Raw genomic sequence first — 14,972 nt, 5'->3', positions numbered from 1 at the left:
CGATCTAACAGCTTTTAAATTACAAATGTTTGAAATAAAAAATTTGGGAACAGTATTTCTATATATTTCATTATAATATATATATATATATATATATATATATATATATATATATATATATATATATTAATATCAAGTATTATTTAAACAATTTTTTAATTTGAAAATTAATTATAAAAAAATTCAAAGAACACGACAAATATTTAACATTTTTACACAAGAAAATAAACTTAAAAAATCTATAAGAGTATTGACTTATGAGAGATCTAGGGTATCTCATAAAATATATTTTCTCGGCCATTGTTTGGCGTTATTAGATTGGCGTACAAAAGAGTATTTATATTATTTATTAAATATTAGTTGAAAATTAGAGATACAATTGGAATAGAGAAATAATTTTTATTAAGATTATTTCTTAATTAAAAGAAGTAATTTTTATTGAAATATAATCATTGTGTGATTCCTCATTATATATTCTTAAAATATATTAATGGAAATACATTAGGTATCTCTCTTGCACACTAATGACTAGTTGCAGTTTCGTAAAGCGAATTTTAGGCAACCGGGAGCAATCGAGATTTTCTAACCGATCGTTCCCCAGGGCCGCCCGAAACGTGCCGCCAGAAGTAGTCCGTCCGCCGCCGAACCAACAACAAGCCCCAAAGGCAAACGACAGGAAGAAGAGGAACAGTCTTCCCCTCCTACCGAAAAAGAAGCGAGACCTCACGAAATAGTCCGTGAGTGCCACGGCATCAGTTTACCGTCAGTAGAGCCCAGAGGAAGCAGTCAAGATGCCAGCCCCAAAGGCTCAGGAGGGAGAGGATCCCGATCCGACCCCATATCTCTTCGTCTCTCTCGAGCAGAAGAGAATCGACCAGACAAAACCCTATGACGCAAAGAAGGCGTGCTGGGTACCTGATGAGAAGGAGGGTTACGTTCTCGGCGAGATCAAAGCCACTAAGGGCGACATCGTCAGCGTCGGCTTGCCTGGCGGCGAGGTATGTCTACTACTAGGGTGCAGATGATCCCCTCTTTTGATCTCCATTATCCTAGAAACATATTGAATTGCTTGAAAAATAGTGGCCGACCAATAAGAGGGAGATTTTTTTAGAAATTTTATATATTTTATTTCTTTTTAGATCATTTTTTTTTATTTTTATAGCACAAGTTTAACTCTTTTTAAACAATCTTAAGAAGAAATTAAAATTGAAGTAAAAAATTGGTCATTATTAATCAAACATTAATGAATAGTCAAATTTAAGATATCTGAAAATAATTTTATGAAATTTTATTCTTTGTATATTAAGAATACATAAGTTATTGGTATTTGTTTCATAATATTATTGAAAATGATTATAGTTTGAAATTTTACTATTTTGGATGCGGTCGTATCTTATGTTTCAAAAGAAACAATATTGTTTAATAAATTAATTTTGTACTCAGTGTTCTAAAATAATGGAACACACAATAATATATTCTTATGATTTTTATGATATTTATAAACACTTTAATAATTTCAATATTTTAAATATATATTCAATACATATTTCAAATATGTATATAAGAAATATATGAAAAACTAAATAACTTTTTAATTCAAATTTTGAGAGAAAACTGTTCAATTTAAGTATATCATAATCCACGTTGATTATATTAGCGAATATATTATATGTATATGATGTTCATATGTATTTCATATATTGATGCATTTATTAATCTCAATATTTTACAAATATATTCTAGAATTTTAGAATTATATTTTAAAAATACTTTCTGTCTTGATCTGTATTGATCATATCGTCGTATCGTCATCGGTCGTCGTCGGTCCATACGTCTTTCTTTTCTACTGTCTGTCATAGAATGGTTCTTTCTACTGTGTTTTAGCCAAAAAATTCGTTCTTAAACTTTTAAATACGCGATTCTATATCAATGCTTGCACGCGAAAAATTTTTTTACACTTAAAATAAATCTTATAATATAATAAATATAAAAATGGAGAATACAACAATTTATCTTACATACCGCGCGCGACAAAAATATAAATCATTATATTATCTAAAAGTACAAATAATAAAAAGATTCGCTCGAAATCTTTGCCAAATTTCACTATAATCGTTGTCTCTTTCTCTCTTATTTTTTCGAACTAGACCCCAAAAGCGATTTAAATTTAATACTTTTTGATTACGTCGGGAAAGCATCCGCTCGAGTTTTCGATTACGCACGAGGGAGACGTTGACGTGAAGGCGCGTTCCGATTCCGCCGGATAAATCCGTTCGCTCGTATAAAGTTTTCAGGGGGACGAGGGGGGAGCGTCTGTTTACCGCACAGCGATTTCCATCGATCGCCATGGAAGGATCGAGACGCGATCTCTACCTCTGCCTTGGCGATTTTTTAGCCGGCTTGGCCGACCGAGAAAGATAGAGGTAGAAAGAGAAAGAGAGAGGGAGTTTGCTCGCTTCTATATATATAAAAAGAAGGGGGAGAAACGGGGATTTTGCTGGCGATCTATTTTCGGAGAACAGAAAACCAGCCGCGAACCGCCGCTACCGAGCACTCTCGACCTTCTGTCACTCGAACGCTCGAAGGCGTAAGCTTTTTCTTTAGACAGAAATAAAGTTCCTTTCGAGCTTGAGGCCTGTCAAAAAACGCATTATATAAAGGGTGGCTTTCTGTCCTCTTTTTCTCTCTTTCTTTTGCTTGGCGAAAAAAAGCAATCTGCGTGAAACAAGACGCTGGAGTTTCAATGATACTTTTTTATCTTTTCTATGAAGTGAGAAAGAACGTAAAAATTTTTAACAATTTTTAACAAAAGAATGTAAAAAAGTTACATTGAAATTCTTATTTTACAGAATATCTAAGTATATAGATTTTAATTTTGCTTGCCATAAAATTTATAAGAAAATCTAAAAATTTTTTCTATTTATTTTAGAGAAATTCTGATTAATTCCTATAAATGTTCAATTTTTTGACAATTAATATTATAATTATTTTTGATGTTAGATTATGGTAAATTCCTTTCATTCAGAAATCATGATAAAAATTTCTAATAGTAAATAGGGGAGAAGATGTATGATTGATATTAAATTTTTTGCTAAGATATTCTTTCTTCAATTCAAACTAATAAAAATGCATCTCTTTCGATAGACTTTAATTAATCATTATATATTATTCGCTGACTCCAATATTTTTAAAACGTTCTTTTTAGAATTTTTTTGTAGCATCGCAAAAGTAAATAACGATAATTCGGAAAATTTTCGAGACTATCGGACTTTTACATGAATATTTGCAATATTGTTTTAAAGAAAAAATTACAAACACAAAATAATAAATTTGGAATTTACCAGATTTAGTAGCACTTTCTCTCTCGCTCTCGCTATGATATAGAATTTTGTAATACTATATTTTTCAAGAGCGTTAAATTTTCGTAATAATTAAAAATTATATAATTTTATTATCCATGCTTTGTATTTTCTCTTTTGTCAATATAGTCTGCAATTAGAAAATAATTAAACTTTACGTTATATCTTACATTCGACTGATCGTATGTCAATTACTTTATTCACAATTATGATCGTTATTTAAATCTCGATCACACTTGATTTCGAATGTCTCAAGCGCGACGTCGCGTAATAAGATCGCCACACCTTTTACACACGATTTCCAGAAAAGTACTCTATTTTCGCGCACCAGGCCCGAATTCCACTTTCAGGGCACCCTCGAACAAACCCCGTTATCCGTGTTCCCGTCGTCGGTTACATAATGGTTCAGCAAACCCGTGCTGCTTCGCGCGTCGCCTCGTTTCGATGGTAATCCTAAACGCTATTGTTAGCACCGCCGTTGCTAGCGCCTAGCATAATAATAAGTCGAAACGCCACTTCTCGAAACGCGGGTCAACGTATTTTTAGAGCAGCAACTTCTTGCGCGCGAGGCCCGAGAGAAACACGCCTGCGAAAGGAGGAAAGAAAGAGATAGAGAAAAAGAGAGAAACAGAAGTGTCATCAGCAGTTGCCAAAAAGTCTCCTTACGCAATACAATCGTCGAGAAAAAATACCTCGTCTCTTTCCGTTATGCAGATCTTTTAGCACAAGCCCTTTATCTATCGTGATAAACCCGTTTTAATTCTTTTTTCACTCTAATGTCATAGGAATTAATTTTTGCGAGATTAATTAATATGTATTAAGAGAGGGAGAGATTAATTAATATATATTATTGCTTATGTTGATATTTAAAACACTTATGATGATATTATATAGTTACTGGTATGATTATATTTTATCATAACTAACGCATTCTCTCTTTTAATTTTCTTGATTCTGTTCTCATTAGTAAATAAAAATTGAACGAAGAGATAATTAGAACAATGAAATGTACAGTAGAGGAACATTTAAAAATATTCAAACTACAAAACTGAACCAAAACCTTTTGAAAAAGATTATATACACAACTATGAACCAACTCAATGATTTAATTGTGTGCGATGTGTTGATCTAAAATGTTAAATATTTTAATTTAATTTTTAGTTTTTATTTGAAATTATTGCATAAATATTTTCCAATTAATATTATAAATACTTTTTTTTTTAATTACTGCGGGTATTATAAGCAGTACCATATATGTATATATATATATATATATATATATATATATATATATATATATATTTAACTTCTTTGCATCTTTATCTTCGAAAATTTAAATAATCGAAATAAATCGTTCTTCTTGATTTAAGATGAAAAATATATTTGCCGAATAATAACAATATATATTTTACATACAAGAGTTTGGGAGTGTTTTTTAAAATATTTTTTTTTTGCAAGTAACTCTGGATATCGGTAAAATTATTAAATACAATACGTGATTGACACAATTGACTGATCGATTGTAATAATGACGTATAATAATGAAACGTAACTAAAAAGTGAGAGAGAAAAAAAAACATAAAAGAAAAAGAAAAAAAAAGATTTTGCAATGCTCGCGCAGACGAAACAGTTCCGCAAGGATCAGCTGTCCCAAGTGAATCCGCCAAAATTCGAGAAAGCCGAAGACATGGCCGACCTGACCTACCTGAACGAGGCGGCGGTGTTGCACAACCTGAAGCAGCGTTACTACGCCAAATTAATCTACGTAAGTCTATTATCGTGATCTATCACCGCTAATTCGTCCTTTCTTTCTCTCTCGGGGCCCCACCATAGACCAAGGACTTCAAGAAGGACCAGCTGCAGCAGGTGAACCCGCCCAAGTATGAGAAATGCGAGGATATGTCCAATCTGACCTACCTCAACGATGCTTCGGTCCTCCACAACTTGAAGCAACGTTACTACGCCAAGCTCATCTACGTAAGGCAGAGAGACGCTTGCTCCCTTCCCTCGCTTCCGAGGACGAAGAGGGCTTTGTCTCGAGTGTTTTTCTTTTTTTGCGAGCAAGAATCTCGCATTTTTCTTTTAAAATTTTGTTCGAATGTTTCGAAGGATTGACTCGTCGCTAGAAAACGCCAGGACACGTCACGCGATGTTCCTAAAAGATCCTTCGAGTTTTTACTTTATCATCCGTTCCTCATCCGCGATGAAAAGCTCGCCAGAATGCGAATCCTTCAGGAGTACGTCGTCTTAAAGCACGATGCCGCGACTTCTTCTGGTTTTATCTCCATTTTTTTATCGATGATTCTTCTCTCGCAAGGACGACAATCTTGGCGATTTTTCCTTTCGATATCTCCATCATTGGAGAATGCATGAACCTTTTTCTACTTTTATCTATTCATTCATTTGTCTTCAAAATGAAAGGATGACATCGTCACAAAAAGCACCGTGACGTGCCGCGATGTCTCTTGGCTTCATATCGATCTTTTTATCATTTTTTATAATTCTTTTTAGGACAATGATTTTCGTGTTTATTCTATACTTTAATCACCGTAGCATGCATGAATTTTTATTATAGTGAGAGAATAACGTTACAAAGCACAATGACGTGCCACGACGTTCTGTGATTTTTTTTTTAAATTGAAAATCATATTTTTTTTCTTCTGAATTAGTGATTTGAATGATATTTATCTGATAATTTTATCATCAATTTGATAGTTTCTTCATGTTGAAAAGATGTGAAGCAAGAAGTATCATTGTTATTTCATACTTTCCCAATTATTGGGAAAATATACTTCAAATTCTTCACACATTTTTTTCCTTTCGCATAAAATATGCGATTTTTCTATCTCTATGTTTACATCCTTTTTTTTCAATGTTCTATCCACTGTATTTAACTGAGTGCACTCCAAGTTTTCCACATACTCACAAAGCGGAGATCCCGAAGGATGCTCTCCTTTCGAGACGCGAGTCGCATCCGCTGTGATGGAAGATGGACTGTTCCTGCATCAATTTGTTTCCCGTTTCTATTTAGATTAGTTTATGTATCTTTTGCTCATTGATATTGCTGATTTATTGAATTTCTCGATTTATATAATAAATTAAAAATATATATACTGAATTAATATACATAATAGACAGTTTTTAATTTTTCTTTGCAGTTAAATTTCATATTATTTATAGATAATATTATAATTTATTAAGTTTAATAAATTTTATTAGCATAAAGATTTTGATTCTGCAATAATCAGTCATTATCGATGTTATATTATACAGACAAATTTCAGCTGTCCGAAGTTTAAACAAAACCGAACTAAATTATTACAAATAATTTATTTTATATTAAATTTATAACATTATTTTATTAAATTCATGGAGTTTAAAAAAAAAACTTTTTATAAATTTTTATAACAGATTTAAATCCTATATTTTATTTATTAGATCAAAAATTCATATAATTTGCCATAATTGAAATCATTTTTCATGTCGATTTTGAAACCTGGGACAGCAGAAAAAATGTCTATGATTTTTTTCTGCACGTAATCGCGATGTGATTTTCTCTCGCGGGATCGCACCGCTCAAGATCGAGGGATGCTCGTTCTGGTGAACCGTCAGGGACCGGTCGAGCCATAGAACGTCGTCCGAGATCTCGATCTTTCGCATGCATTGATCGATCTTTAAATGTGTCGTCGATCTGTTTACCTTTGCAGACCTATTCCGGCCTGTTCTGCGTGGCTATCAATCCCTACAAAAGATTCCCCGTCTACACTCAGAGGTGCGCCAAACTGTATCGTGGCAAGAGGCGTAATGAAGTGCCGCCTCACATTTTCGCCATTTCTGATGGAGCTTACGTCAACATGCTTACCAGTGCGTAAAAATATATTTATAAAAGGCAATATTAATTGCAATACCGTTGGAAAAAAGTATTATAATATTTTTTACATGAAAAAACATCGAGACATATAATTTTTACTAACGATTAAGCTAAATTAATTTATCTCGAAATTAGTGAATAGAGTTATATGTAAATAATAGGTAAAAGATGCTTTCCTTAATTTTTAGAGACAATATAGTTAAAAAAAATAACAATATCTTTGTCAATTTTCGTGTCCTTATTTAAAATCTGTGTCTCTTGCTCCCAACAGACAGCGAGAACCAGTCTATGTTGATCACTGGTGAGTCTGGTGCCGGAAAGACTGAGAACACCAAAAAGGTAATCGCGTATTTCGCCACTGTCGGTGCCTCGACTAAGAAAGAGAAGGAAGAGACAGATAAGAAGAAGGGCTCTCTGGAGGACCAGGTCGTCCAAACTAATCCCGTCCTAGAGGCCTTTGGTAACGCCAAGACCGTCCGTAATGATAACTCCTCTCGTTTCGTAAGTGCTTCTATTTTAACGCTTAAATACATGAAGCGTCCAATAAGACAAAAAATAGCCATTACTATATTTGGCCAAGATAAACGATTGCGTATAGGAAGAAGTTTATAATAGCGTTTCGGAAAATATAGACGAGATAAGAGAAAGAATAAGTTGCAATGTTGTATGCAAATTTTATTTTAAAATTCGGGAATGTAATATTTTTTTAAATATTAAATTTAAAATTAAAATTGCGATTTAAATTCAGTTTTTCTTAGATTTAAATCTTTTTTATGAAAATATATAAGATTAGAGATTGTGAAATTTTATTTAATATGATTTATTTCTCTCTCTTTATTTGAACGCAATTGACAATTTAATGAAGTTTGTTTATTTCATTAAATGAATTAATTAGACTTTTTTTGTGAATAGGGTAAATTCATCCGTATTCACTTCGGTCCCTCTGGAAAATTGGCTGGTGCTGATATCGAGACTTGTGAGTATCGATTGAATATTGCGAAAAAGAAATCACGGGTATTAATTTTGCGCAGTTGACCGCGATCGATGTTTAGTAGTCACGTCAAGGTGACGGAAGAGGAACGCGTTTATTATCGTCACAATCCAACACATACATCGTAGACGCGCAGTTGGCTTCGATTCGTTCGAGCTGTTCTTCGATTGCGTTCGGTTATTTTTGCGCGACTGCTTTCGTTTCGTTTGACTTAAATTTCGCTCGCGTCATCGCATAACTTGATTCTTTTACAATTTTGTGCTATAAACAACAATATATCACGAGCGTTTTTTTTACACATCTATGTTTGCGATAAATTTCCATCAAGAAAAATGGAAAAAAAAAATAAAATTATTATTTTTAATCACTTGTAAAGCAAGTCCAATTATTATAATAAATCGATTATTTTAACGCAATCAATCCCTTAAATATCATCGCTATTTCTAATGATGTTATATTATGTTATTTCTAATGATTTTAATGAATAATAATGCGATTGAAATAAGCTTTTTTAACATTAAAAAAAAATATAATGTGCAAGCGCTGCTTTTTTTATTTACCGTAGATATTTTCAACAAAATAACAAAATTTATTCGATACTTTTACTGAAATTATAAAATATTCTTTTCACTGTATATATAATGACTGTATATATAATCTTTTCTTGTATATAGATCTGCTGGAAAAGGCTCGTGTCATCTCTCAACAGAGTCTGGAACGTTCATATCACATCTTCTACCAGATGATGTCCGGATCAGTCAAGGGATTGAAGGGTAAGATCATTGATATTCCCCTGCGAGAAAAAAAAAAAAAACTGAAATCTAATCGAAATTTAAATAAGATTTACGCGTTGATTTCTATAAATTATATTTTCCTTCTCAGAATCGTATTGATAAATCATCGCTACCTCGAAAAATTAATTATATCGATATATTTTTGAAATATTATGCAACAAAAAATTAATTAATTAAATTTAATTTAATATTTAATTTAGTTTAATTAATATTTTATTTATATATATGAGAAATTAGTCATATAAATTATTCATATACAAGAAAATAGAGATATTATGATGTAATATTGAATATAGCATAAAATTATATCTAGTTAATTATTTTTGATATGAGAAAGATAATTTTCTCGAAGTAGCGGTCATTTTTTCGGGACGATTTTGCGATCGCTCTCGATAACGGGATTAGGTCAGGAAGATGAGACAGGTGCTGCGGAGTTGGGGAAAGAGAAAGGATCCGCGCGTAAATTTGAGACGCGATAATCACCCAGAAGGTCGCCCTTCTTCTTCTTACACATCTAAGTAAAGTTTGTCACTGTCAAATTATGTATTTCCCTCACTTCCCATGCAGAGATGTGCCTCCTTTCGGACAACATCCATGATTACTACTTCGTATCTCAAGGCAAGACAACGATCCCGAATGTTGATGACGGCGAGGAGTGTCAGCTGACCGACGTAAGGACCTGACGATGACGATTATCGCAGGGTTCTCGCCTTTCGTTTACCTTTGCCAACCTCTTACCCCTCTCTTCCCGCCCTCATGTATATGACATCTTAAATTCGATTGCTGGCCAATCGGTAGTTCTCTTGAATTAACCATTGCCTGAAAAAACTGTAGCAGGCAATAATAATGCCTCTAAAACGAGGTCATCACACATGGGAGTGACGTGTTCATCGAAGTCGACTTTCCTCTCAATCAAATTTTGGATTTAAATCACTTTTTAATTAATATTAATAATTTTTAATAAAAAAAAAAGTTATTTAGATTTGACATCTTAATAACTCGAAAATAAAATTATAATAATCTTAATTCAAATTTTAAATTATGAAGTTGATTTTTTATTAGTTAATTTAAAGAAACGTTCTTCGATTTAAAATAATTTTTATTTTACATTATTTGCTTTTGTTTTTTCTTAAAAAAGAAATTAGATAAAATTATTATATTTCAAGAAATTCGATGGCAATTGACACGTATCTCTCTTGTGTAATGTACGTATTAGTGTGGTAGCTGGTAGATATCTCTGATGAGAGATTGGAACATCTTGTATATAATATCATTCTCCTAGCGCAATCCGCAGAAGGAGTAGCGACATTTAGCAGAGCTGTATTGTAGAAACATACTTTGAGAGAGTAATTTGATTTGATATTGTAGACGAGAGAATCATCTTAAACTGCTTGACTTTCTTTTAATTCTAAAAATTTAAATTTACGATTTAATTAAAAATTCACATGTTTACAAAATACTTATAAAAAATTACAATTTTGAGAAAAATACAAGTCGTTTGGTGGTTTCCTCGTCGAGCTAACCCCTGACGAGTACAGGTAGCTTTATCTTATAGTTGTTTGTTCTTCCCGATCTCTGCCTTTTTGAGACGCAGTTGAGAGAACCCGGAAACCCATAAGGGTTCATAGATTCCCTGTAGATAGGACCCCTCTTCAGTGTAGCACGATGGAAAACCAGCAGGAAGCATGGTCCACCATCGACTGTTCTAACCACCCGCATGTTTTTTTTTTCTACCCGGTCATCCTGTAGATATGTGTCTGCTGTCCAACAACATCCACGACTACTACTTTGTGTCGCAAGGCAAGACGACGATACCTGGTCTCGATGACGGCGAAGAGCTTTTGGTTACCGATGTAAGTGCAACGACCGGACAGGATTAGCTGGCATCAATATAATCAAAATAAAAGAAATTAAATAAGCTCTTATTTATTTTATTTAAATATTTTTTTATAAATAATTCTTTATTATTAATATTGTAAAAAATATTTATTTTTTTCAATTATCTTTAATTTATCTTTCACAAAAGCTTTTCACGATTTTTTGCAGAAAAAAGTAATCTTTTCTCTTAACTACATGTAATTTTGTCATGTCCTAAATTGATGGTTCTGTTAATCGTTTCACTTTCTACTCGAGATTCACTGGTCTATCTAAGCATTAAGTCCTCTGTGTACACAATTGTCGCCTTTCCGTATGTGAGAAGTGATCGCTTTTGGAAAAGTATTATCGTTCATTAAATACTACACCGATCGACGATTCTTTTCTATACACTTTGAATCTTTTGTATAAGCTTTTACTTGTATATTTTGTTTTTCTTGGATATGTGAAATGTTACTTGTGTCATTATTTCTCTCTATGTGTTATCTCTCTGTATGTTTCTCTCTTTATCTGTGTTATCTGTAACTCTCTCTTATTATCTAATGTTTTTTTTCTTTTTCTTACTTTCTTCTTCTTCTTATCTCTTTGCTCTCTCTTTTACATTTTCATTACAGCTCTTCAATATATCACACGATTAACTAGACATATTTTTACAGCATCATACGCGGACATCTGTGTTAACTTCTCTCTTCTCTATCCTTTCTCAATTTCTCTCTCTTTTTCTTCTCTATCGCTCTATTATACTTTCAGCGAATACTCGCCGCCAATAACTTGCCATGTTTTTTTTTGCAAATCGTTGCGAGCACCGACGACTTCGATCACTTTGACGAAAATATTTAAATTAATTAATTCTTTGATTTAATCATTTATTTAATCAATCCTAAATTACTTGCTAAATGTGCAACTTATGGCAAAATTGATTACAAATTATTTGCTAATTGAATAAATTTTTGACAATCTCAAAGCGACTCAGAGTATCGACGGTGATCGCTCGCGATCGCTCGCTTGCCGATTATAAGATCGAGCGTTGAAAAAATGTGAACTAATACAGAACTGACCATGCTGAGCAACCGGATTAGCAACTACTCGTACATTAACCAGGGTAAGACCAGAATTCCGGGAGTCAACGACGGTCTGGAGATGGATGCAACGGATGTAAGTCCAGCCCCCAGGGTGTCTCTGAGCCTCGGCGAAATTCAGATCCCTTTGGCTTTTTATGAAATTATTTAATAACATTAATTTACACGTGGATCAATTTTTGCTGCGGAAAAAATACTAAAAGAAAAAAAGTCTTAGAAGGATAATTTTACAGGGATGATCTTTCAGATGATTAAAATTGAATTATTTTAGTGATTATTTTGAATTAATAACACAATAATTATTAAATATTTTATTAATTTATAAAGTTATATGATTTTTTTTTAAATTTTATTACAGCAATTTTTATTACAGCAATAAATGCTCTTTTTTGTTCAGCTGGCGTAGTGTTAAATTTATGTAATCTATTGAAACAAATCATTTTTCTATTTTTTTGTTTTTTTATTTCGAATGATGAGCAAAGTGGTGCTGAGGTTTGCCCGAGGATTCGCCACCCCCTCGCCCCCCGCCTGCGAAAGCTGCCTGCCACCGCAATCGGGGTGCGGGGAGATTGGGGGCGCGAGGCTTTCTTCACATTGGAAAAGTATTCTCTTCTGTCGAAATATGATAATAACCGATCGCCCCGCTCCCCGATACGCCCATGTCAAATTTATCGTCCACCCTATATATGTATGTATGTGCCAGGCTGTTAGAAACGTGCAGTCGCAGAAAAGGCGTAATAATCTCTTCGTTTGAGACTCAATTGTCTTCTAAATAATTTTTCTTGGAAAGTGTCATATTTTTTTATATCAAATGGAATTTAAAAAAATTTTCTCTCAAAAAAAAAAGTTTTAAATAAATATAATATAGAGAAAAAAGAAAATCAGTTTTCGAAATATTTAGAGATAAAATAGTATCAAAAAAGGAAGAATTTTTTTTTGTAAAACTGCAATAATTAGTTTCTCGGAATTGCTATGTAAACTTTTTGAGGAGAAAAGATATCTTTTTGAGATAAAAGAATATATTATTATTAAATATCTTTTAAATCTTTTAAATAAGATGTGAAATTCTTAAAAATCTTTCTGAAGGAACTATAGTTATACAGAAATTTTGAGTCTCAAAAACTGACAGCATAATATTGATCGACGATCGAGGCTCGGCATTGCAAGTCGATGGCTGCTATTAGGTCAAGAGTGGACCGATAATCGGATCTTTGGAAACGAGAATGAATATCGAGAATGATTTTTGAAACTGCAATCTTGTTCTTTGAAATGCTTCGCAGAAATGTGTTACTTGTCCGACAACATATACGACTATTACAACGTATCTCAAGGAAAGATCACGATCCCCAACGTCGATGATGGCGAGGAATGTCTACTGACGGACGTAAGTCCCTTTAGTTATCAACCTGGTTCTGAAGAAACGTTGTTCCCCCCTCTTTCTCTTTCTATAAATATCGACCCCGTAGAGGGTTCAGATCATTTGAATATATATGAATCCATCCCTCCCAGTACAGCAATGTCGATCACATCAAAAGATTTTATCGAATATTTTATTATCAGATTAGAAATGAAATAATCCCATTATAATAAATTGATCTTTTGAAGAATCACGTCGCTGTTTTTTCGTCTTAGATATTGGTTTATATCATATCGAAATATTACTTGGATGATAATGAGCAGCAATATAATTATACATTATTTTTTAATATTGTACTTTTACTCGATTTTCAAATTATATTATTTTATTTTAGTATTTATTTAATTAATGTTAAAATTTAACTTGATTATTAATTGATTTTTTGTTGCTTTCAATATTTTTAAATTTTTTGTCTTTTATTTTTTGATTCATTTATCAATATAAATAGATGAAAACAATTTATATTAATCCATCAATTTTTTTCTTTTTATGAATTTGAAATCAAAAGATCCTATATATAAAAATTAATGTGATTATTTCAAAATATAATATTTTATTATTATTATATATATTATTTTAATATAAATTAAAAGAATATTAAAAATGAAAATTTAAAATATATAATTTAATTAAACATTACATTATATATTACATGTATATGTATATAAACACACACACACACACACACACACACACACACACACACACACACACACACACACACACACACACACACACACATATATATATATATATGTATAAGTACACATAATTCTGATAGAGAGATATTCTTGCTTCATTATCAATCTTTACACAATCATATCTTGTACATAATACAATATTTCCACCCACTTCCGGTAGTATTATTGCTCTCCTTTTGATACCGACTCCAGTTTTTTTACCTGGAGAAACTAGAGAAATCTCGAGAGAATTCTCGACTCTTACATCCCGATTGAAAGACTTTCAACAATACTTCGAACGTTACGTCCCAGTATTAATAACAACCCCGTTGATCTCCCTGGTATTATTTTCCCCCTAGTAGGAAATCCCACCCCCTTTTTTCCCAGGTTGAAACTTTGGTAGATTTGGAGACGCAGCCTCGAGGAAGCGATTTTTCATCGATCGAGGGCGACGTCGAGTAAAGAAGAATAACGATCCGAGTTGTTCCTCAAAGAAACAGAGGGGCTAGAATCGACACGAAGAGATATCGTCCAGGCTGACCCTGAAGGCGATCTTGTTCCTCTTTATCACAAAGGAGGCACTTTGCGACGAACGCGAGTTAAAGATCCAGCTCGCAATCTCTCGTCGTCTCTTCTTCAAATTTTCTCTTCTTCTTTCTCTTCTTCTTTCTCTTCTTATAGTCGTGTAGAGAGTAGTCCTGAGAGACTATGTGGACGGTGTTAATTCGCGTTGACACCAGGAGCTCAGAGAAAAGGAGTTATCGCCACGTAACACGAGCTTTCGCTTTTCGATTCGTCGTTGCTGCGAGAACGCTTCAAAATTTCATCAGTCAGCTGTTTTCGATCTTAATCTTGATTGATTCTTTGATTCCTTTCAGAATTATGATTCGAAACGGATAAAGAATC

General features: G+C 32.9%; 1 protein-coding gene across 22 annotated transcripts in view; it reads left to right on the top strand.

Annotated features, from left to right (window-relative positions):
* Positions 1 to 14,972, top strand: part of LOC126854416 (myosin heavy chain, muscle) — a 48,244-nt gene that overhangs the window by 2,252 nt on the left and 31,020 nt on the right. For 10 of the 22 annotated variants that reach the window (XM_050601119.1, XM_050601125.1, XM_050601122.1 and 7 more), the window contains exons 2-8: positions 602 to 998; positions 5,193 to 5,336; positions 7,067 to 7,223; positions 7,502 to 7,731; positions 8,143 to 8,206; positions 8,896 to 8,994; positions 9,583 to 9,686. In XM_050601119.1, the coding sequence (XP_050457076.1) occupies positions 792 to 998; positions 5,193 to 5,336; positions 7,067 to 7,223; positions 7,502 to 7,731; positions 8,143 to 8,206; positions 8,896 to 8,994; positions 9,583 to 9,686 (1,005 nt within the window). In that variant the 5' untranslated portion in view covers positions 602 to 791. Of the gene's footprint in view, positions 1 to 601; positions 999 to 4,980; positions 5,125 to 5,192; positions 5,337 to 7,066; positions 7,224 to 7,501; positions 7,732 to 8,142; positions 8,207 to 8,895; positions 8,995 to 9,582; positions 9,687 to 10,764; positions 10,869 to 13,249; positions 13,354 to 14,972 lie in introns of all 22 variants that reach the window. The other 12 variants (XM_050601116.1, XM_050601112.1, XM_050601118.1 and 9 more) reach the window with 4 other exon arrangements.

The sequence above is a fragment of the Cataglyphis hispanica genome, chromosome 14 (genome assembly GCF_021464435.1).
Source record: "Cataglyphis hispanica isolate Lineage 1 chromosome 14, ULB_Chis1_1.0, whole genome shotgun sequence".
Lineage (NCBI taxonomy): Eukaryota > Metazoa > Arthropoda > Insecta > Hymenoptera > Formicidae > Cataglyphis > Cataglyphis hispanica.
Note: the sequence above shows the minus strand (reverse complement) of the source record. Positions and strands in the feature narration are given on the sequence as shown.